We start from the raw sequence: 22,723 nt of genomic DNA, 5'->3' as shown, positions 1-22,723 counted from the left end.
TCTGATTGGAATGGCATTATCATGGAATAAGGATTTCCAGAGAGGGACTTCACAGTTCAGTTGCATCTGTGCCACTATAATGATTAAGGTAGCAGAACTTTTTGGGGTAAAGATAAGTACTGCTTTCCCTTTGGTTCTCTTTTGGGAATGGCATAAAGAAAATAAATAAATTGGAATGGTGTCATCACTCACTGAAGCACAAGATCAAAAATTACTATTTTCTTTAGAAGAAGGGGTTATTTTTTTAAAGGTCCATCAGGCACAGTGATGCTCTGTTTGTCTGAGCTCATGTGCTTACTAACATGTAACCAAATCATGCACACCTCCTGAACAATGCAATTCCTGGCTGTACTTAGGGGTACAATTAGTATCGCTAGTTAAGGACAACTCTAGTGAAGTTTTACTGGAGCAGTAGCAATGTCTTATTTTTATATCCCACCAACTGTGTGTGGCAGTTTAAGCCCAGCTGGCAGCTAAGCACCATGAAGCTGCTCCTTCCCACCCTGCCCTAGATTGGCCTCTTTTCCAAGTAGCTGCCCTCAGATTGGGCATGATGTCCTGTGGTATGGAATATTCCTCTGGTTGGTTCAGGTCAGCTGTCCTGGCTGTGCACCCTCCCAAGATTTCCTTCTCAGTAGCAGACGATGAGACACGACAAGTCCTTGACTTAGGATAAACACGATTTAGTGAAATTCAAAACATCAGTCTTTATATTCTGCATGCAAAACTCAGTACTGTCTCAGCTGTTGAGGAATTAACTCCATCCAGCCAAAACCAGGACACGGATATCTACTGAGCGCTGGAGTGACACAGCTTAGTCCTGAAATACAGATTTTTATCGCTATGCAGTAGGTGACATGGATTAATCATCCACTTAAGGATTTGCTCTAAGTGTACTGGTTAATGGGTTTGGGGAGGCAGCAGTGCTGAACAGCTGCTGGCCACACTGTGTTTACGGTGCAAAGCATCTTCGCAATTAACCTTCAGGCCTATTTCCTTTAGAGCTCCTCTACTGCAACTCCTAGCGCAGGACAAGGCGACAGCGGTAGAACGCACGCAGCCCCACCGACTGCCCCACGTGTTAACCCTGACAGCGCCCCGGCTCCAGCGCCGCCAGCCCCTCACCGCTCTCGTCATCTGCGGGGCCTGCCAGGCCAGACAAGCTGCCTAGCTGCCGCGGGCGGCCTCCGCGACACGCACCCACGCCCGGTACCGGCTCCCGGCCTGCCCCGGCCCGGCAGCGAGAGCGAGCAGCCCCGAGCTCGGCCGAGCGCACCCGCCGACCCCCGCGGCACCTCAAGGGCGAGCACGCGTCACTTCCGGGACGCACCCACCTCCCCGCGCCAGCATCGCGAGACCCCGCCCCGCCTCGCGCGAGACCCGCTGGCTCACCCGGCCGTCTGGCCGAGTCCCTTCGGCAATTTCCGTCACCGCCAGACCCTACCAATCGGGCGCAGGAGCGCATCGATGAGAAAGGGCCCCCCGCGGGGTCCCTGCGGGGCCGAGCCCCGCAGTGCGGACGTGGGGTCCGTGCGGCGGCCACGGCGGCGCGGGCGGGGCGGCGGGGCCCAGGCGCGGGGCCGGAGCTGCGGGGAGGCATGCGGGGTTCGATTGATCAGGCCTGGGCATGGCGCCTCTCCTCCCCCCCGCCATGGCTCCCCGTGTCCCTGCTCCTCTCCTCTCAGTGAGCGAAAGTGGCCGCCGCCGCCGTCCCAGCGCCCGCAGCCGCCGCCTCCTCCTCAGCACCAGCGCGGGCGCCATCTTGGCGAGGCAGGAGCCGGGAGCGCCCCGCGGCAGGAGACAGGCAACGCCAGCCCCGGCAACGCGGGGCGAGAGGCCGGGTGGAGCAAGCGGGGGAGCGAGCCCGGGAGACACCCCCAGCCCCCCGCCGCCGCCGCCGCGTCGCCGCCGGGCCCGGTACCCAGGTGAGCCACCGCGGCCACTGCGCAAGGGCACGCCGGGCCGGGGCTACTGGAGGCGGCAGTGGGGGCACCGGCTGGGCAGGCCGCGGCTTCACCCCCCGCGCCGACCGGCGGCCGCAGCAGCCGGGCCTCTTCTTAAAGAGACAGGCCCCTTCTCCGCCCTGCCCGCCGGATGTGCCCCCGCGGTACCGGCGGCCGTGGAGCTGCCGTTCCCTCCCCCGCCCAAGGCCTCCGTCTAGAGCGGCGGCCGGGCCCCGCCAGGCGCGGGGGGTCTCGGCCGAGAGGGGGCGGGGGGCGCCGCCGCGCACCTGCCGGCGCACGTGCGGACGGTGCCGCGTGCGCGGGTACGGGCGGAGGGTGTGGGGCGGAGGGGGCGCGCGCGCGGTGAGGGCGGCGGCGGGCCGGGAGCGCCGCGTCACCGGCGGGAGCGCGTGCCCGCCGCCGCCTGCGGGGGCGCGCCTGCGGGAACCCGCTCGCCTCCCCCTCCCCGGTGCCGTCAGAGCGCGGCCTCCGCCCCGCGGCCCGGCCGGGCCGCCCCTGTGCGTGAGGCCGCGTGGCGCGGCGGTGCCCGCAGAGCCCGGCGGGGCGGGGGCCCGGCCGCCCCAGCCCTCCCGGAATAGCCACCGGCACCTGCAGGAAGGAGCCGCCTGCCAGACTCGTGGCGTTGTTGATGGAAAGTGTCTCCCGGGTGCCCGTGAAACGTAGTTCAGCGCTGTGTTCGCGCCGGTGAATGCGCACTTCCCTAAAGCTGCTCTGTAAAGTCCGCTCCTGTTTGACTGCAAACAGGTAGCCTGGTGCAATTGCTCTGGGAGACTCAATACAATTTCTGTTTGTGATTTAGCGTTATACGTTCTTAACGCTGTTGCCTGTCTTCTGTGGATGATTTCTCCTACTGTGGTGTTGCAGATAATAATAAACTCCTTTAATTTATTTTCGCCTTGGCATGAAGAAAATGGTTCCAGTCAAGTTAGGTTTTTTATAGTGAAATATGTATAATTCGAATTTTAGTTTCCTTTCTTACAAACAAATTCTGTAGTAAGCATGCTCTTTGACATGCTAGATTGGCTTAGATGGCAAGTGCTCTTAGAGCTTTTTTTGCATGTAGTTCCCTTTTCGTGGTCTGGGGTGGAGGGAGTAAAAACCAAACAAAACTGAAAATATCCATGCAGTTGTTATTTTGTGTGCACAGAATGGCAAAGTGTGAGGGTAACTGTTGGTGCTGCTGCGTAGAGTAGAGACTATAAATGCATTGTCAGAGGCATCCATAAATACTATTAACTCTCTTGGGACAAGAATTACTCTAATTGAGCAATTAAATAGGTTTGTTTTTCCTAACTAGTATCCTAAATTCGGATACTAGTTTCAATTCTCCTTCTGTCAGGACGGTTGGTCTCAGCAAGCGTAGAGACGTATCATATTATAGCGAGGGGTCAGCAGGAGAAAATAAGGTACAGGGGCTCTTGGGTGACTGCGAGAGTGTTGAGGGTGTAGTTGCCGACGGAGAGGAGGATAATGGCTAGATTGTCTGAGCTACTGCCCGTAATGCCCCAATTAGGGCATATTTTGAATTGGAAACTCAGCCTGATCATAGGATGGAGTATACTGCTAGGCTCGACATGGCTAGCAGGAAGAGTAGGCCTAGGTTGAGGTCTGTTAAGGAAGATGGAAGGGGCAGTGGGGTTCAGATTGAGATTGCTAGGAGCAAGGCTAGTATTGGGGTTGCGATGAATAAGATTGGAGAGGATGTTGATGGCCAAATAGGCTCTTTGATAAACAGTTTTATGCCATCTACTAGGGGTTGCAGGAGCCTGAAAGGGCCAACAATGTTTGGGCCCTTTTGACCTTGTATGTAGCTTAGGATTTTGCATTCTACTACTGTGAGGAAGGCTACTGCGTTTAAGATTGGTAGGGCGTAGGAGAGGGCTATGATGAGCTTGATTAAGAGGGGGTAGTTAGTCATGGGGGAATGGTTTGGGTTAAGCTAGGGAGAGGATTTGAACCTCTGAGTTAAAGGACTTAAGCCTTTTGCATTTTCCGAGCTCTGCCACGCTAGCTGGTCCTTTTCTTTGACATGGTGTGGTGTGATAGCCTTTTGTAATTTAGTTGTTTTCATTACTTAAGGCGAAGGCTTGCTTGTGGTATTGGCCTTACTTTTCCTATCTTTTCGTACTGGTAAGAGTTCATCATAGATAGAAACCAACCTGGATTGCTCCGGTCTGAACTCAGATCACGTAGGACTGTTAATCGTTGAACAAACGAACCCTTAGTAGCGGCTGCTGATTTAAACTTGGAAGCAGAGCTCTGACACGCCTACTTTTGTGTTCAGTATGTTCGAAGGTATTCTGCTGTTTACTACGTATATGCTTCTGATACACTGCTATATAGTTTTTCTTTTTAATAATAAATAAGGCCCTATCTCTTAACTGGGTTTTTTTGGGAATTGGAAAATCCAGAGGCAATGCCCTGCTGGCTCTTCTCTGTATTTAAAAGTGATTAAAAGGTGGAACACAGATCACTGAAATGCTGTCTCATTCCTTGGAAAACAGTATGAAGCCTTACCACAAAAGCAGAACAGCAAAGTAAAGAATCTAGTTTACCTAGATTTCATTACTCAGAAAAGCAATTAAAATGTCTTTTTTAAATTTCAAGCTCAAATGGTGTGAACTCAGAGTTTAGTTGTATATACATTAATTTTATTTGTTCAGCTTGAGGTTAGTGGAGGCTTTCAGTTCATATGAAATTTCATATTTGCTTATGAAATCCCAGTTATATTTAGGACGCTGCCATAAAAAATCCCCATATGGGAATTATGTTTTGCTTTAAAATGTGGTCTATAGCTCTGGGAAATTGTTGTTAGTGTAACTATGCATTTACCAAAGCAAGCTAAAATGGGTGGGAAAAGGAGAGCATGTAATTCTCCTTCAAACAAAATAGTTCTTCAGGTTTTTTATACCACTACAATTTTTTCTATTGGAGATTATATGCATTTAAAGAAGTCTGACAAATATGTCTAGCTGCTATTACTGTGCTAGTCTATGTTTTCCACACAGACCTTGACTTGGTGAATCTTCTGTTTGGATATATTTGTGTCAGGATTTATTCTGGAGATATTACTACTGGAACATCTCACAGCATTGACTATCCTGCTCCTCCAATGAGACCTGTATGTCTCAATTCTAAATTTCTTCAAGAAGGAAAAGTATTTTAGGAATTTGCATAAGTTTGGAAAATCTATCTTAATAAATTGGTGTCAAATTGCAAAGCACAAAACCCCCATGTTTGGGAAAAACACAGAAAACTGCTAAAATTGCAAGGCAATTAAGGTGACATAGAAGATTGTATTTTTGACCAATTTTAATCCTTATATAGATAAAGCCTTCCATGCTATAAATAAATGAGGAATACATACTTTGTGTGATTTCAGGTTTTTGTCCACATGGATGTTTTGTCAGTGTGTTTGCAGTGATGGGATGGAGAAGAGAAAAGAGGCTGCTTCTGTGGGCTGAAATACTGGAACAAGTATTGGTGCTCACCTGCCTGGTCACACTTCATATCCATGCACTTAGTGTGTGGCTGGGGAGTCTGAATTACTTTTACCTCCCTGATTTGCCTTGCTAAGAAGAGGGACTGTGCATTAACTACAGTCCAGTACCTTTTGCTTGCATGGCAGCTTGTGTTTGTGTATGTGCCCTCAGCTAGGAGTGGAGTCGTTATTGTTATTTACTATGACAGTTGATGTTAGTCATAAAGAGCAGAAAAATGAATCCTTTGGGCCTTATCTGAGGTGTCGAGGTGGCAGCAGCTAAAGGGAAAAAACACAAGAAACTCATGGATGAAAAAGTATTGCTTCAAACAGCTCTGCAAAGCAAACCCCATCCAGGTTGCAGCTAGGCACAAGAGCCAGATTTTGCACTTAGCACATACGGGGTTCCTGTTTGATACTAGCAGGAAAAGCTTGCTGGACTTCCATTCAGAAATATGCAGTGGATATTTGTTTAAATTGGGAAAATCTACTTTTAAAGCTAAGCTGTTTTAGGAGAGCATGGTTGTGCTGTTTGGTTGGTGCAGGTCAATGAGCATAAAATTTAGAAACCTTGTTATAAAACCTAGCTGCTCTCAGAAGATGTCCTTGGAGGATTCTTCTCCAGTGCGGGGTGTTTGCTTACTGACTGGATGCTATAAATGGGCAGACTTGAAAAAACAGGAGTGCGGGAAGAAATCCCACACCTACATTAACATTGAACTAAGCAATGGGATTTAAGACAGCATAAGGAAGGCTCTTTCAGAACTGAACTCAGATATTAAAAAAATATAATTACTATGAAAGTTATTTGCGTGAAGTTATTACATTCCTGCTGATATTTTACCTGTACTTTTAATAATTTAGTGGTCCATATGATGCAATTAAATGGCTTCAGTGTGAACTTCTGGTTAAGAATGCTAGAAGATTCGAAGTGCCAGCCTGGCAGTGCAGAAGCTATTTATTTCCAAATGTTGTTTTTCTAAACTGTTGGAACTCTAGGGAAGAGGAAGGGAGAAAGCAAATAGCTATTGAATTTGATACTGAAACTTAATGTGAAGTTGGTATATATCAGTAAGAAAGTCATGATGGCACAAGGATTACTGTGCAGCTTCTGCTCATTTTACCCCTGTGACATGAGTATTTACCTGAATGTTACCATCAGTAATGAAATGTTTTGAAAATCTGTGTTTTGTCCTTAAACTGAGTAGACAAAAGGATAGATTTGTTTCAGAAATGTCAAAGAAAGGTGGAATGAATGTCATCACCATGTAAGTCCACTGAAGCAGTATGTTGGTGATGTCATACACAGTTACATACAGCAGTGGATTGGGCTGTGTGCCTCTCGTTTGTTCCTGTCTTCTCTCACTTCAGTGTTCAATCAGTTTTTGCTATTGGAAATCTTTGTTTGTTAAAACCTATAGTAGAAATGAAAGGATGGAGAATGAATTATCTGTCACTTAGCCTTCTGTATTATTTGATAGCAGAGAAGCACTCTGACTGTCAGCATATAAATAAATGAAAGGCTGAATTAAATGTCTGAGTTACTCACCATTCAGTGTGCTTGTGTAACACTTACTGAATTTCTTTTGGGCATTGTAAATATGTTTTAAGGATTTTGTTAAGCTCTCCTGTGTTTATTTGTTTATTTGGTGGGCAGGATGCAGACTAGTAACTGTTTTGAGGACAAGAGTAATTAATGTTGTATGTACAGGAGTCTTGTGGGGCAATTAAAATAGGAAGACAAGCAAAAGCATGTCTTTTATATGGGTGAAATGCAGAGGAGTTGTGCTGTGTCAGGTCAAGGAGGACTTCATTAAATGTGGAAATGCAAGACTGAGTTTTGGGAATGTGGTTTTCTGCGAAGAGTAGACAGGTGAAAGATGCCATGTTTTTTGAGTTAACTGTGTTAATATAATACATGCCCTTTTTGATGGATACATTTTGAAATGGAATGGGAAAAGGAATCACCATGCTTGTTTTGCTATGATACTAGGGAGAGATTTTCGCTCCTGTAATATATGTAGTTTTTATTAGTGATCATGAGGAAAGGAAAATGCCTTTCACCTTCAAGTTTTTATTTTCTACCACTTCATCAATTATCTCTTCCATTAGAGGCACAAGTTTCATGTGTCCTCTCATTTTTTAACTCTTTTACTTAATTTCTTCACAGAAAGGGTTGTCAAGCATTGGAACAGGCTGCCCAGGCAAGACGTTGTCACTGTCCCTGGAGGTATTTAAAAGGTGTGTGGATGTGGTACTTGGGGACATGGTTTAGTGGTGGACTTGGCAGTGTTAGATTAGCAGCTGGACTTGATGATCCTAGAGGTCTTTCCCGACCTAAATGATTTTGTGGTTCATTTCGTGTCTTCCTCTCTCTTGGAAGACAGTTCTTGATTTAAGTTTTTTTGTTTGGTTTGTTTGGTTTCGAATGCCTGTTAAGCAGTATGGCATATATAGATGAAAGTTGCTTGGAAAATGTGCATCTTACTACCCTATCATAGGGAAGGCTTTCAGGTGTTGCTAAGTTCTGCTCGAAATGAGGATTTGGTGACAGAGGTCAGTCATTCAGCTGCTGTCAGGTATGCAAAGACCTAATATGTAGAAAGCTTCAGTCTAAAAATAATTTTTATCACAGAGCTGTTACCTTGTCTAGTGAATTCCGGTGTGTTATTTGTTATCCTCTGTGGGTAAGGACGTTAACTCAAGAGCCAGTATTTATTAAGAAATAATACAGTTTGCTCTTGTTCAAGCACAGCCATTAGTCTTAAGATGAGGATCACTTCTCCTAGTTTATTGAAACTTTGAAGTTCTGAATTTGTTCTGTAATTTTGGAGGATAAAAGACTTAGAGAAGGTTAGATGCTGGATTTGGGATCTGTATATGTGAAGGGAGAGCAGCTTGAAGATTGGATACTCAATCTGTATGTTTACTTACATAAGCATAAAACAATTTAGTCACTGATTTAATAATTGAACAAATATATCTTTCAACAAATTTATGAGAAGTTTACCTCAGATTTTGTAGTATTTTTAAGAAGTGATAGAAACCAGAAGAATCCTTCAGAAGAGCAATTAATCTAAGTCTGACTGGTTTTAATTTGAGCATCCTGTTGTAGTGAGAGGTCTCCCTGCCTATGGCGGGAGTTGGAACTAGATGTTCTCTAAGGGCCTTTCCAACCTAAACCATTCTGTGACTTTTGTCCTCCACCAGAAGTAAAAGCTTTAGATATTTATTTATTTGTTTGTTTGTTTGTTTGTAAATATTTAAGATCTTGACAGCACTTTGATTTATAAAGTAACAACTTTGGCTTTGGAAATCACGTACCTTTCTCGCTGTTATTATAACAGTGATAGCATCTTTTGTAGTCAAAGAAAAGTAAAATTTGAGTTGACAGAGCTATTACTGTAACAGTTGTTATGATGTCCTTTGTAGTTGAAGGAAGAGAAAACTGCAGTTGACAGAGGAATGAAATATTTTGATATCTTTGTTTCCAGAGTATGTAGTATGCAAATATTGCAGGGGGACGCATTTGGATTTATTAAGAATCTTAAATCCAGAGAACAAATTAAAAAAATCAGGTGGACGGTTCCTGCTAGTGGAAAAACATAATGCTAGAATACATTCTAAATTTTTAAATATTAAAAAGCATCTTGAAAAGCATCTTTCTTTGTATTATTTTTCTTTAATAAAATAAAAGTTGCACTTTAGAAGAACAGGGTTTTTGGTCAAGTATTTGTAGCTTGTTTGCCAGCAGGTAACAGCTATATTTTTCAGTGCTGAAAGAGCATTGCTGTAAGGTAAAGGAGAAATATTACGAGTATTCAGTAGACTACAGCTGTGAACTGAATGGTAAAAACAACAGAGGAGCAATATTTTTAGTAATTCTTCCTTTTTGAGTTGGTTATATATATATGCCTTCTGTTCAGGGTTAAGCATGTTACCTTTAATAACGTGATGAAAGCTTACTTTAGTTGCTTGAGGACTGTCTTCATAATACTTTGAATTTCTATGTCACCACTTGGATTATCATACTAGGTTAAACCAGTGCTTGTTCCTATCAAAAAGCAACCACAAAGTCATAAAGCAGAAAACTAAGAATCTAGTTTGTGGCTGTTGTAGTACTGTGGTGGAGGGTTGAATGGCAATTTCTGTTTGTTTACTATACCTTTTAACTGCAGCCTAAGCTTTTGCCCAGAGTTGTCTTGGTTTTTTGTCTTTTTTGTCAAACAGGAATCTGTTTGCTCCTTTCAGAGGAGTTGTGGTGCTGATGGCCGTTGTTTCCTTTTACAGCTGTGTGTTCAGAGGCACCTGTGCATGAGGAGAAGTTTGTTCTATGGCCTCAGAGCTGGGTGCCAGGGAGGATGGCAGCTGCTCAGAGCTGGCAAAACCCCTCTATCTGCAATATCTGGAAAAAGCTCTGCAACTGGATCAGTTCTTACGACAGACGTCTGCCATCTTTAACAGGAGTATATCCAGGTACCAAAAGCTTTTGTACTTTCCCTTGGGAGTGCCAAGGAAAGACAGGCATTTTTATAATATTGGTCCACACATACACCATATGAAGAATTTATCAGTGACTTGTTCGTTAGAAGCTCTTCTGCTTTGGGAGAGGTCACTTGGATTGCTCAGCCTAGAGAAGTGGAAATCTAAACAATACTATTAAATTTAATAATAAATCTAGCATTAACTCTGAGTTTTGAAACAAAGCTTTTCTGATTTCTTCTCTCTGGTGACCACTGATAGGATGTGAGGCAATGACATGAAATTTTGTCAGGGGAGATTTAGGTGGGATATTAAGGAAAGGTTCTCTAACTGGAGGGTGGTTGGGCACTGGGGCAGGCTCCCTAGGGAAGGGGTCACAGCACCAGCCTGAGAGAGTTCAAGAAGCCTTTGTACAACACTCTCAGGCACATGGTGTGATTCTTGGGGACTCTCTTGTGCAGGACCAGAAGTTGGACTTAAAGATTTTTGTGGCTCCCTTCCAACTTGGGATATTCTGTGATTGTATAAAAGACTTTGGACTGTGCTTCTCTCAGTTCATAGTGATAATACAGTGTGCTACCAGCTCATGTACAAATTCGTACAATGTTTTAAAGCTCTTTTTTGGTAGCTGAGTGGCCAAAACTTTCTTTGTCTGCAAAAAGTAGAATGAGGAAGCCCTAAGTAGATTTTCAGGGACACTTAGAGCCTTTAGTCATAAAGAAAATAGAAAGACTTGTCAGATGCAGAATTTGTCTAAGTTGTAGCAATGAGGCATCATCAATGTGTGTTTCTGTCCCAAAACAATCAAATATGTAATTTCATCAGTGTTTCAGTATTGCAGAGTTACAGAACTGCTAACAGAATGGGCAACTGATAACAGATATATTTATAAGCATGTGTTAAGACCCACAAAAGGATTAGAAAAGGTATATGTACATTTCTTACATATCCCAGTGAGTATGACAATATTATGGTTTGGTTTGACTTGAATAGTTCATGCTTCTAAAACTAGACACCTAGTTGAAGACTGGAGGTGCAGGTTGATAGCATAGCCAGGCTGGTCTCATGATTAACTGTTGCTAAGGGGTAAATGGGAAATTATTAACAGCAATATTTCTAATGTGTAAAATTACATCTGAAGCAGTCAATACTCAAACATTTAGACAAATGCCCATATGTAAGAAAGCTGGATGGTCATCTTCTCTTTTGAATATTATCCTGTCATTGTCACTGTATTATGGATCTTCTTGCAGTGATGAAAGTGAAGATGGATTGGATGACAATCCTTTGCTGCCTCAGTCTGGGGATCCCCTGATGCAAGTTAAGGAAGAGCCTCCAGACTCCTTGCTTGGAGAGTCTTCTGGAGCAGGGAATTCTGGGATGCTGAACACACATTCCCTGAATGGAGTACTCCAGCCAGGTGGGCATGTATTAGGTTGAATCTCAGCTTTCTTTGGGTTAGTCTCGAAAAGCATTATTTCTAAGAACTTTTTTCTTTTCCTGTAAACAGAACCAAAGTCTGAAAAAGGGAGCTTGTATAATTTTTCCAAACTGAAGAAAAGCAGAAAGTGGCTGAAGGTAAGAATATTGGAAAGAAATGCAGCTATTGTGGAATCTGTGAGTAGAGTTACCCACCTAGCCGTTCTCAGTCATTTACCAACAGTCCTGGCTAACCAGGGAGATCCCAGTTGACTGAAAGTTTGCAAACATGACAACCATTTACAAGAAAAGCTGGATGGAGGGCCTAGGGAACTACATAACTGTCAGCCTATCCTTGGTGCTCTGTGAAAGGTTATGGAGCAGATCATCTTGGGTGTCATCACACAGCATGTGCAAGATAACCAGGGGATCAGGCCCAGCCAGCATGGGTATATGAAAGTCGGATCCTGCTTGACCAACCTGATTATATTCTGTGACAAGGTGACCTGCCTAATGGATGAAGGAAAGGCTGTGGATGTCTGTCTAGACTTCAGTAAAGCCATTGACACCATCTCCCACAGCATTCTCCTTGATGAGGTGGCTGCTCACATTTGGATGGGTGCATGGTTTACCAGGTGAAAACCTGCCTGCATGGTGGGCTCAGACAGTGGTGGTGCCTGGAGTTACATCCAGCTGATGGCCAGCTCCAGTGGTGATCCCCAGGGCTCAGCACTGGGCCTGGTCCTGTTTATTGTCTTTATCAATGATCTGAATGAAGTGATCAAATACACCCTCAGTCACTTGCAGACAAGTTAGGTGGCAGTGTTGGTCTGCTGGAGGGCAGGAGGGCACTGCAGAGGGGTCTGCATCATAGGCCAAGGCTGATTGCATGAGGTTCAATGCAGTGAATATCCTGAACCTGGGTGACAACAGCCCCATGCAGCACTAAAGGCTGGGGAAAGCATGTCTGTAAGGCTGCCCAGCAGAAAAGGACCTAGGGTGCTGGTTGAAAGCAGCTGAACATGATCCAGCAGTGTCCAGGTAGCCAAGAAGGCCAATGGCATCCTGGCCTGTATTAGCAGTAGTGTGGCCAGCAAGACCAGGGCAGTGATTGACCCCCTGTACTTGGTGTCCCGTTGAGGCCACACCTTGAATCCCGTGTCCAGTTTGGGCCTCTTGCTATGAGAAAGACATTGAGGTGCTGGAGCGTGTCCAGGGAAGGGCAGTGGAGCTCGGGAAGGCTCTGGATCACAGGTCTTAGGAGGAGCAGCTGAGGGAGCTGGGAGTATTAAGCCTGAAGAGAAGGAGATTTGGGGGGACTCCCTTGAAGGGAGATTGTAGTGAGGTGAGGATGAGTCTTCTCTCCCAAGTAATAAGCAGTAGGGCAAGAGAAATGGCCTCAAGTTGTGCCAAGGGAGGTTTAGATTGTATATTAGTAAATTTTTCTTCACTGGGGAGTATGGTCGAGCATTAGAACAGGCTGCCCAGGAAGTTTTGGAATCACCATCCCTGGAGGTGTCCAAAAGGTGTGTGGATGTGGCACATGAGGATGGAGTTAAGTGGTGGGCTTGGCAGTTGGTTTACATTCAGAATCTGAATTAATTTTAAATTAAACGAATCCATTATAAGATGTATTAAATGGAGATTTGGGACTTGACTGAAAATTTGTTTTTACGTTGAACTCAGTACAAGGTCTCAGTGAGGGTGGCAGAAGAGAGCAGAATCGTGGCTTTATGCTGTCTTTGTGTTTTCACTGTATTGTAGCCATCTCAAGTTTGCAAAAACATGTTGCCAAGAGGTCAAACAAGAGCCAAACTTGCAGAAACCGATGCAGGTAGAAGTGGTAGAATAGCAGGAGAAACTACAAATGGGGTGGGGAAGCACCTGCAAATGACACAACACAAAATACCCCTGCTGTTATCTTGGCTTTTCTCACTGCTGCTTTTCTGAGACCACAAACAGACAAAGTGGACTAAAATGATTTAACTATCACAAACTAACAGGAAACTGCTTTCCTCCAAATCAGAAAATGTGTATTGGATTCACTGCTATACAGGTCTGCTCCTCAGAAAACTATTTTCTATGAGTCTTTTTAGATGGACACATTGTTAGTGCTAAGTATCATTGGGTGAGTTGGGTGAGACCCACACCCCTTTATTAGGTAAAGGCTCAAGAGTCCTTTGCATAAATAAACAGGGACTTGGGATTGTTAAATTAGTTCCCATTTATTCTTGTTAGAGTATCCTTCTGAGTGATGATTCCAGTGACACAGATTCACCAAGTGATGAGGATGGAGAGGAGGAAGAAGAATTTTCTCTTTCAAGGGAAGAACTTCACGATATGCTGCGATTACACAAGTATAAAAAATTGCATCAAAGTAAATATAGCAAAGACAAGGAGGTAAAAAGAGATTTTACATTTTCTTGATTTTTATTCTTTCCTTTAACTGTATTATTTTAACTCCTCTTATGTTTTTATCAAAACTCACAATTTTGTGAACTGGAAAATACACTGTTCGGTAGACAGTAACTGTCTAACAGCACTTTTCGACAAGGGTTATTGAATCAATTACATACATGGAATGAAAGATGCTGTGAATCTGTCAGTAATGTACATAACTAGTACTGGCACATGTTATATATAGTTTCCACAGTGCTCTGTCCCAGTCACTAGAGCAAATTCTGGGTGTTAAAATGCAAGATTTGGATGATATATATGCAATGTATATGAAAATGGAGAGGCTGTGAGTTAAATTCTAATACAGGTACTAGCTGCTATTCAAGTGTATTTTATATCATCATTAAAGTGATGAATAGTAAGGTGATGTTTACAGTCTTGAAAGGGAGTCCCTATTTTACTACTTTGTCATTTTCTGACATGATTTGAGGTTTTACTTGACTTTTTCTTTCTTTTTACCTTTTTTGTTTGCTTGTTTTGGACTTTCTTTTGATACTTTCTTTCTTTCTCTTAGAAGAAAATAGTCTGCTGCATTTTTGCATTTTTCTTAATAGTAAGCCAAATTCCATGGCTGCTTTGATTCTAATAATGTATTTCTTCAAATTATAAGGGCTTTTACAGAAATGTTCACTGCTGATTTGAATTGCAGCAGAAAGTCTTAGATGAAGGAGGTTATCCTATTCTGTTATCTGTTAATGTGTCTGAAGTTAAAATTTGTCCTCCTGTTTTATATTCTTTTCGAATCTCTCCGGAAGAGTGAAGAAATATTTTTCCACCCAGGTCTTTGCTTCTCTCTACTTTTTTCTTTTGTTTTCTTGTGAAGCTCTGAACCAATATTGTGTTAGCTTCTTGAAATATTGCATAGCTACACAAATATTCATACACCACATTTTTAAACTCGTCATAGCTTTGCTAGATTTTACACAAATACTTCTTTCCAGACTTGTAAGAAATAATACCCAGTGAAATTAACCAGTGAGAGATTGTTAGATCAGCAGTACACAGTTATGGAGGAAGAGGAACATATATCAGAAAAGTTTGTTTATGCTTGTGATCTCACTTTTCAAAAATCTTCTATTAATTTAAAAGTATGCTTAGATTTTAATTAGTTAATTTCTGAGCAGTACTGCCTTTATTTTGCCTGTTTATGTGTAACCTGTGTGGAATTCTTCACTACTTCATTTGAATAATGCTGGGAATATACTGGCATTTTTCATCATTTAGAGGAAAAAATGTTGAGGCAGCTATATTTTTACTTGACAATCTAAGTGTTCAAGTTATTTGTCCTTGTGGAAGTCTTTTAAATGCCTTTTCTTTAAACCTGTCCTTTTACATCCTTTGGAATGATAAAGTAGAACATGTATGTTATTTGGGAATGCAGGCCAAACAAATGTTGGGTCCAATAACTGGACCTCTTCATGTAGTATGTTGTCTTGCTGGGCAGCACCTGCATGGAGAAGACAGAGCAGTATGTTTTGAAAGTGCAACCTTCACTGCATCTCTTACTTAACCAGGTGGGCTCGGTTCCCTGTGCTCCGTTTGGAGGCCACCCCTGGGAGCAGTGGTTTCACTTTAGACTCTCTGATAGTTGATACCAAATGCAAAATATGGAGAAGTGCATGCTTCCTGATCTCTTCTTTATGTTCAAGATCTGAGCTTGTTTAGGGGCTGTCTGTGTTACCTGCTCACTCTCCCCTTCAGTTGCAGCAGTACCAGTACTACAGCGCGGGGCTGCTCTCTACCTACGACCCCTACTATGAGCAGCAGCGCCACCTGCTAGGGCCCAAGAAAAAGAAGTTTAAAGAAGAGAAAAAAATAAAAGGTAAAGTCACGAACTCATGCTTTTAAATGGCTGCTGTAATTTAACTTCTGTCCTACATTGTTTCATTTGGTTAAACATAAATGTTCAAAACTTGTGGGTTTTGCAGGGAAATACCGTGTTCTGGCAAAGGAATATGTCTTCAGAAAATATTGTGCTTTATCCTCTGGCTTCTAGAAAGCTAGGGTGGAAAAAAGGTGTGTGACTGGGGACTTCATAGCTTAAGATTTTCTTTGTGGACCTTATTCAGTGGTTTGGAATCTATAAACATTGTTTCATATCATGGTTCATTTACTCAAGAGTGTTTTGAAAACATGATAGGTCCTTGAAAAGTTTAGAGCTTATCCAGTACCTGAATTTGTAGTTTTAGTGATCAGGAAGTTTCAGGGGGTGAGTGTTTTCTGGAAAATAGAAGGAACTCGGAGTTGATGTTTGATGTCAGTTAGAATAGAATTATATCTCTGACATAACAGCTGGAGTTTCTGAGATGCACATTTACCAGGAAATACAGTTTCCTTTCTTGGTTGGTCTGGCAGTAGTTGTAAATCTGTAAAGAAGCAGAGAAGGCTATGAGCTGTCAGCATGAGGTGAACTCTCTTAGTATAAGTACTTAAGTTTGATCTGTGTTTTAAAGGGGTTATTTCAGGCTGGCTTCCATTCTTTTTGCAAGTTCCTTTAACTGTGGTAGCTTTTTTCTCCATTATGCTTGCAGCATCCATAATTTTGCATACTCACAGCAAACATTTTTAATATCTGATACCAGTATCAATTTCCTCTGAAAGCTGGTATGACATGACAACATGCCAATATCTTTCAATGCAGTCTTCTCTTTGCTGAGAAGTTTGCTTTGAGACTTATTGTACCAGATGATAATGTTGTCACCTTTAAAAGTCTTACCTTTATGTAGCTTTAAGTAGAATTTTGCCACAAAGCAAGAAATGTGCACCAAGTCCAAGACATTTTAACTCTCAAGGCATGTTTCCCTGGGTGGAAGTAATTGCATTTCACCCCTCTATTAAACAGGAAGATCTTTCCATTATAAAGTACTGAGAAAATATCTAGTAGTATAAATTAATTGCACCAGAATTGGGAAACATGGATAAGTTTGGCTTTTTTGTTGGTTCCACATATAAATTGACTAGGAGAATTTACTCAGGAAAGGTGTCTGATTAAATGTGCCCCAAAAATAGAAATGTATTTTTATGATTGTTGTTGCCATGCAGGCAAGTTGAAAAAAGTAAAGAAAAAGAGGAGACGGGATGAAGAACTCTCTTCAGAGGAGTCACCACGACGCCACCATCACCAGACCAAAGTTTTTGCCAAGTTTTCCCACGATACACCTCCACCTGGGTCCAAGAAAAAGCATTTGTCTATTGAGCAGCTTAATGCACGTCGGCGCAAAGTGTGGCTTAGCATTGTTAAGAAGGAGTTGCCAAAGGTGAGCTTGGCTAATGGCAGTAGATCTGTGATGATACAAGAAAGTGAAATAGAAAATTAACTTATTGGGAACTTGACACTTAGAAAAACAGAGTAAAGTATGACCTGATTTTTCCAGTGGTCATTAATGACCTAACTGGAATTCTGTAATCCATAAGCAACGTGTAGTTGAAATATCACCAGTGGTACCTAAATGGATCATGCAGTGCTCTGCCGTGGCTATTCAATCCTTGGCAATGAAAAGTGCAGGAAGCTCTAGCAGGTACTCACACTCATCTGCAGGATAGCAGTATAGAGCAAACCACTATCTAGGTTTACAGCAGAGTTCAGAAAATGGATGTTTCAGTCACAACACCTGTGTTTTTCAAACCTTACCTCAGAAACAGATTAGGGAAAAGTGTATCATTTACAGTACAAGCTTCAGGCACATTTGAAATAGAAGGTTGGATTCACTGTTGGTAGTTTTCTGAGATGGTCAGAGTGGACCTTAGAACTTGCTTTTTGAAGTTCACAGTCAGCAGACTTTGAATTCTACAAGAAGGCATGACTGTGTCATCCTGTATGGACTTAAAAGCCGAACAAAGGATATGTGCAGTGAGAGAGACCATATTTTTTCAAAAGATGAATTTTGATCATGTGAAGAACATAGGATCTACATAAATTCTTAACATCTTTGGGAAACAGTGGAAAATATTGTTTGCCTCAGTGATAAAAATGGAATAGGAGACCTCTGCTTTGCAACAGTAGTAATTGAAGAAACAATTGTGAAAAAAGTGGTGTTTTGCATGCTTCCGTCAGGATTTGGAATATATTTATGTATGCCTTCAGTAATTTAGGGATGAAAAGCTGTTTCAGTCAAAATGAAAAATAATTACAGTATCTATTCTCAATTATACAGTAGCGTGCATGACTGAAGTTGGTACATGTACCTGCTGAAGACTAGATAGTGATTTTTTTAAAATACTGTGAAGCTATTACCCTTTAACTAATTTACAGGTTGTGCTCTTTTACAGGCATACAAACAGAAAGCTTCAGCCCGTAACCTCTTCCTAACCAACAGCAAAAAGGTAGGTGGTGTTCAGTTTCATACTGTTCCTTGTACTGGATATAATAAACAAACTGTAACCTCTCTGTTTCTTACAATACTGACTATACTAGCAGGGCAGTATAGGAGAAAGAACTGTATACAAGTAATTGTGATTTATTATAAGGCTTTTCATTTTTTAGCTGTGTTGTTTTGTCTTGTTTCATAAGCAACAGATGAAACAAACAACATGAGTTCCTTTCATGAGATCTTTCTGGCTTTTGAAAGATTTAGTTTGTACATTTTAAATTTACTAATCTTTGATACTGTACATTAGTGGCTTTGGTACACTTCGACTTTTGAGTTGCCCATCTATCCGCTAATTAAAACTTGCTGGTTTTAAGCATTCTGGTTGAAATCAAAGGGGCTCTTGGAATATTAAGTGCTTTAATTTAGATAAATATGTAGAGGACCTGAGATTTTAAATAGAGCAGTTTTCAGCATAAGTGATTGCGAAAGTAATCCATCTTCTCATCAGACTCTTCTCTGAGAATTGGCATTGTTTCTACCTGGAGAACTTTGCTTACAAACACTGGGTAACAGCTTTCTGAGCACTTTCCAAGGGTTATGCTCAAGTGTCTGATTCATTTATATGGCTAATTATGAAAAGGTAATCAAGTATATGACTGAGAATTGTTAGAGACAAGGTGATGAAGGAAATTTCGCGTTCTGTATATACGTTATCGAGAAAGGGATATGTATGTAAGCAATGCAGAAAATGAGACTTGCTTATATGTTTAAGAAACTTGGCCAGTAGAATTTACATTTTTTGAAGTTCCACTTTTTTTTCCCCTTCATTTTGTTTTATCATTTGAAATCTGTATGTTAGAATTGTTGATGTGCAAATTTTGGTGGAAGAAAAAACTGTCACAAACTAAAAACCCAGCAATTTTGATCACTATTGCAATGTGATCAAATAATTTCTACTTGAACAAAAAAATTACATTTTCTGGTGCTTCATGAAATAGTAGCAAAAGTGTAGAATGCTCCCTCACTTTTCTGTGTATTAATGTGAACAGAATCGTGTTCCACCAATACTGCTATTGCAGTATTCTTAACTATATTCTTATTGTAAAGTGAAAAAATAACTCCAGAGAAGTGTCAAGAAATAGGTGAGTAAGAGCTGTAGGTAAGCCCTGAATTTTGTTCTTCTGAGTCCTTTTCAAGGACCTATCCATCAGATCAGTCTTTTAAGTATTATGCCATGCTGAAACTGTCTTCAGATTTTGTCTTCTCCACCATCTCAAAATTTTTTTGAAAGATTGCATTCTCTCATGCCATTTCAGAAGCATTGCTGCTGAGTAAAGTATCACAATTTTTTCTCTTTCGAAGTATCAGACTTGGTTATAATTAAATCTGATACTGTTTCTTGCTGGCTTTCTTTACAATCTGCCCATTTTACCACTGTTACCAAATGTTATTTCCTTCTAGCTGGCCCACCAGTGCATGAGGGAGGTCCGTAGAGCTGCTATCCAAGCCCAGAAAAACTGTAAGGAAACTCTACCACGAGCACGTCGTCTCACCAAGGAGATGCTTCTCTATTGGAAAAAGTATGAAAAGGTGGAAAAAGAGCATCGGAAACGAGCTGAGAAGGAGGCTCTGGAGCAACGCAAGCTGGATGAGGAGATGAGAGAGGTACAGCAAAATCACAGATTGCTGATACTTCATATGCTGAGGAGACACAGAAGTGACTGGATAATTTGAGTTTCTAAATCCAAGCCATGAAATTCAGTTATTTGTTCTGTTTTGGTGCTATTCCACATATTTCTTCTGCTGTCTTATTTTTATTTATGTAATTATTCTAATGTTAGCAGGAGGTGATTAAAAAAAACCCTTCAAATTGCATAAATTCTTTATAATTGAGTAAAATTGAGGAAGGAGTCAGAGAAGCTGTGCATGTCTCACAGACATACACAGCTCAGTGTTGGTAAGGGCCAATATTTTGTAATGGTTTGTATATCTTTCTGGATCCAGAAGGGAAGACACTTTTTCATTGACATTGAATTTTTTGTCCTGTTCTTTTTTTCCCCTGCTGCTGTAAGATGATTCTGTCATTTATGTACGAGACACAGAATTTTTCTGTGCTTGCTTTTTTGTTAACCAGCTGGCAACTTCTTGAACTCTATTACAGAGTAAAAGGGATTGACTTCAAGAGAGTTTCCTTGTAAAAGCTCTCTAGTGAAACTGTGGTTGTTATTCTAGATATATATACCTTATATGAGGAAAGGTTGAATCTTAAAACTAAATATAAGGCATTATAATGCTTAAATTATGCTTGCATTTATTGTGTTCCTCTCATTCTTACAAATTCATTAACATTTGGTAAAGTTTTCTGCTGACTTAGATAAATAGACAAATTTTAACAGTTGCATTTTTTGCCAAAGCCTAAGGGTGAACAGAGCTTCCGCAATGCCTTGCTGAATGCTGAGTAATGATAATATCTCAAATCTATTACCTGTTGATGTACTCATGTGTACTACCATAATTCCCTCTACTAATAAGTAACAGAATGTGGGAGTGAGGTTGCCATGAGAGCATTTCTTAACTGCTGAGTTCCTTTACTATAAACCACTAAAGTTGTGCTATTTTTTGTTGGTATTTTTATTTTTCAGTGTAAACAAAACTTTGAAACTTTCTCTTAATAGATTATGGTGTTTTTTGTAATGATTACTGAATTTAAAAAAACTTTTCATTTACAACATTTTTATATTTTAGTATAGATATTTATGGTGTTGGTCAGTGTTCTTATGTGCAACTAATAATGTAGCACTTCAAAGTGATGTGCTTAACATAATCTAGGTAGATTGGTTGTTGATATATTATTAGATGATTTTTTTTTGTTTAATTATATCTTTAACATTGAACTCTTATCCTGTCTCTTTTTCCCCTTCTTTTGTTTTTGATAAATGCTCTTCTCTTAGGCTAAGAGACAGCAGCGAAAACTGAACTTTCTGATCACACAAACTGAATTATATGCCCATTTTATGAGTCGTAAACGAGATAGTGGACATGATGGGATACAGGAGGAAATCCTGCGCAAACTGGAAGACAGTTCTACCCAAAGGCAGATTGATATTGGTGGAGGAGTAGTGGTCAACATCACCCAAGAAGATTATGGTAAATGATTCATCTACAGTCCTTTCCTTGCACTCTTTTGAAATTTACTGTACTCTGTGTGTTACTGTGAAAACTTAACAATTTCAAGCATAACATCCTTCTCTGCAAGAAGGACTGCTGCAATTATTGGAATTTATCTGTGTGTTTGAGTGGTTACTGATGCAGAGCTCTAATATGGGTATGGTATTTTCAGATAGCAACTATTACAAGGCCCAAGCTCTGAAGAATGCTGAGGATGCTTACCAGATTCATCAAGCCCGGGTATGTATTTTTTGATCCATGAAGTAGAAGAGCAAGCAGAGTAATTGGCTTGTACAGTACCACAGTACCAGGATCTTTCATAGCAGTCAAGTCAATAAGGTTAATCCGGGGGCCAGATTTGAATTTAATTCCATATACACATTTTGTGTTAAACCAGTAGAAAACCAGAGTATAAGGATTTGGGCTGTAGGAACAGACTTATTTTCTCTTCATTTCTGGCGAGTATCGTGTCTTAATGTGAATTGTAAAGCCTTTTACACTACAGTTTCTTGATAATTCACCATCTTATGCATTACCTTCCTCTTCCTGTTCAGACCAGATCATTTGATGAAGATGCAAAGGAGAGCCGGGCAGCTGCTTTACGGGCTGCTAACAAATCTGGGACTGGGTTTGGAGAGAGCTACAGTTTAGCAAACCCATCTATCCGAGCAGGAGAAGATATTCCACAGCCTACCATTTTCAATGGAAAACTGAAAGGTTATCAACTGAAAGGCATGAATTGGCTGGCCAACCTATATGAGCAGGTATATGAGTACCTCTTGCAAATTTTTATAACTTGTGGGATTATTTAAGTCATTAGAGTAAAGTTGACTGTGTATAGTTGATCTTTAATGTATTTGGAAGAAAGAAAAGTACTAGGTAGGCCATGTACCAGTGTTCTTGATTATTTAGGACATAACAACTTTGAATGGGGCTTTGAATTCAATATTCTTTGTGTGGTTTATACAACTGTTTATCACTTAGATCATACATGGAAGAGACTTTTCCTGCTTGTAGTTGTATACTGTTTCAGACTTGGGTCAGCAGATAAATTGCAGGCAATCTTGTCCTTGTGAGTGTGCACAGGTCACATTGGGATCATGAAGTGCAGAGAGGCTTAAGGGAAAAATTAGACTGAGAGATGAATGAAATACAGTTGAGATCAATTACATCTCAGGAGCATATGCAAGAGATGATAAAGTTTCAGAGTTGTTACAGTGGGGTTATTCCCACTCAATTCAGTAGCAACTGTTCTGCCAGTTCTTTGTAGTTTAAAAAGTAGTAAAGTGAAGGTGTTCATTTATGGATCTTTTGCAGGGCATCAATGGAATCCTGGCAGATGAAATGGGTCTGGGTAAAACAGTACAAAGTATTGCTCTCCTTGCACATCTGGCTGAGGTAGGTGGGTTGTACCTTGTTCCTGGGTAGTATGCTTCATAGAA

The 22,723-nt window shown here is 41.5% G+C and overlaps 1 protein-coding gene across 2 annotated transcripts in view; it reads left to right on the top strand.

Annotated features, from left to right (window-relative positions):
• The first annotated feature begins 1,629 nt into the window (after positions 1-1,629).
• Positions 1,630-22,723, top strand: part of INO80 (INO80 complex ATPase subunit) — a 64,284-nt gene continuing 43,190 nt past the window's right edge. Inside the window, exons 1-14 of one of the 2 annotated variants that reach the window (XM_030948820.1) lie at positions 1,630-1,925; positions 7,616-7,686; positions 9,736-9,921; positions 11,181-11,347; positions 11,438-11,505; positions 13,585-13,746; positions 15,505-15,625; positions 16,846-17,060; positions 18,073-18,126; positions 19,575-19,778; positions 21,065-21,260; positions 21,454-21,521; positions 21,836-22,045; positions 22,599-22,679. In XM_030948820.1, the coding sequence (XP_030804680.1) occupies positions 9,779-9,921; positions 11,181-11,347; positions 11,438-11,505; positions 13,585-13,746; positions 15,505-15,625; positions 16,846-17,060; positions 18,073-18,126; positions 19,575-19,778; positions 21,065-21,260; positions 21,454-21,521; positions 21,836-22,045; positions 22,599-22,679 (1,689 nt within the window). In that variant the 5' untranslated portion in view covers positions 1,630-1,925; positions 7,616-7,686; positions 9,736-9,778. The remainder of the gene's footprint in view (positions 1,926-7,615; positions 7,687-9,735; positions 9,922-11,180; positions 11,348-11,437; positions 11,506-13,584; positions 13,747-15,504; positions 15,626-16,845; positions 17,061-18,072; positions 18,127-19,574; positions 19,779-21,064; positions 21,261-21,453; positions 21,522-21,835; positions 22,046-22,598; positions 22,680-22,723) is intronic. The other variant, XM_030948819.1, reaches the window with a different exon arrangement.

This window comes from Camarhynchus parvulus, chromosome 5 (assembly GCF_901933205.1).
Source record: "Camarhynchus parvulus chromosome 5, STF_HiC, whole genome shotgun sequence".
Classification (NCBI taxonomy): domain Eukaryota; kingdom Metazoa; phylum Chordata; class Aves; order Passeriformes; family Thraupidae; genus Camarhynchus; species Camarhynchus parvulus.
Note: the sequence above shows the minus strand (reverse complement) of the source record. Positions and strands in the feature narration are given on the sequence as shown.